The following is a 1,079-nucleotide window of genomic DNA, read 5'->3' on the forward strand; positions in this document are numbered from 1 at the left end:
TGACCTCCGTCCTCCCCTTCAGTCTTCTATTTGACCTCCGTCCTCCCCTTCAGTCTTCTATCTGACCTCCGTCCTCCCCTTCAGTCTTCTATCTGACCTCCGTCCTCCCCTTCAGTCTTCTATCTGATCTCCGTCCTATGTGCTACTGCTGGATGTGTTGGGTTGTTGTTTGGAGATTAGTCTCATGGGATAAAACCTATAGGGCAGGGGTAGGCAGCCTCAGCCAGCTTTGGTGAAACTACAAATCCCATCAGCCCTCTGTAAGTCATGCCTAGTGCAGTGCCTTATGGGAGTTGTAGTTCTTCGGCAGATGGAGGGTGGAGGTTCGGCTCCCCCTGCCGGAGAGGAATGGCTGTGACCTCAGAAATGGGGAGTCTCGGTCCAGCCGGTATAACCGTGTCCTCTCTCCGCAGAGCTCCCGTGTGCCGCCTGCCAGAGCGGAGGAGACGCCGACAAGGAGTTCCTGCAAGGTTTCTGCTCCTGGGATTTTGGTAAGTCGTCTGATTGGTGCAGAGCCCGGAGGAGGAGGAGCCGGCACAGTCCTTGGCGTGTAATACTGCGGCGCACACACCGATCTCAGTGCAGTGCCACCCATTGTGAGCGGTGCCTCGGCCAACGCCGCGCGCCACAACACCCCCACGGCGTGCGCAGCATTCCAGTCACAACGGTGACGTCCAGCAGGACAGGCTCCGCCCCCCTGACTGACATCACCGGCCGTCACCATGACACCCGCAGAGCTCATTGTAATGACAGGTGATGCGTTGTGTGATGTCACAGATAACACCTGTTATGATAGCACCTTATAACCCGGGGCCGTTGGTGAGACCCGGGGGGCCCAGCACCTCCCCCGAATCACCCGTCCCTCAACTATACAAAAATAATAATAATTTGAATTAAAATATAAAAGTTTAAAATGTATCAAAAAGGCGACAACCAATCAGCTCTGAGATTGTGTCATTTCAATAGAGTGACAAATAATGATCCCCCGATGATTGGTGTCACTGGGGATTGTGGCCCCCAGGAAAGAAAAGCCCCCCCATAATCATTGGTGTCAGTGGGTCCTGGGATAGTGGCCCCTG

General features: G+C 54.5%; 1 protein-coding gene across 1 annotated transcript in view; it reads left to right on the forward strand.

Moving 5' to 3' along the window:
* Positions 1-1,079, forward strand: part of LOC108803832 (secreted frizzled-related protein 2-like) — a 7,289-nt gene that overhangs the window by 2,720 nt on the left and 3,490 nt on the right. The window contains exon 2 of the mRNA XM_018575629.1: positions 414-491. Within this exon, the coding sequence (XP_018431131.1) occupies positions 414-491 (78 nt within the window). The remainder of the gene's footprint in view (positions 1-413; positions 492-1,079) is intronic.

The sequence above is a fragment of the Nanorana parkeri genome, unplaced genomic scaffold (assembly GCF_000935625.1).
Source record: "Nanorana parkeri isolate BGI_ZX_2015 unplaced genomic scaffold, ASM93562v1 scaffold4299, whole genome shotgun sequence".
Taxonomy (NCBI): Eukaryota; Metazoa; Chordata; class Amphibia; order Anura; family Dicroglossidae; genus Nanorana; species Nanorana parkeri.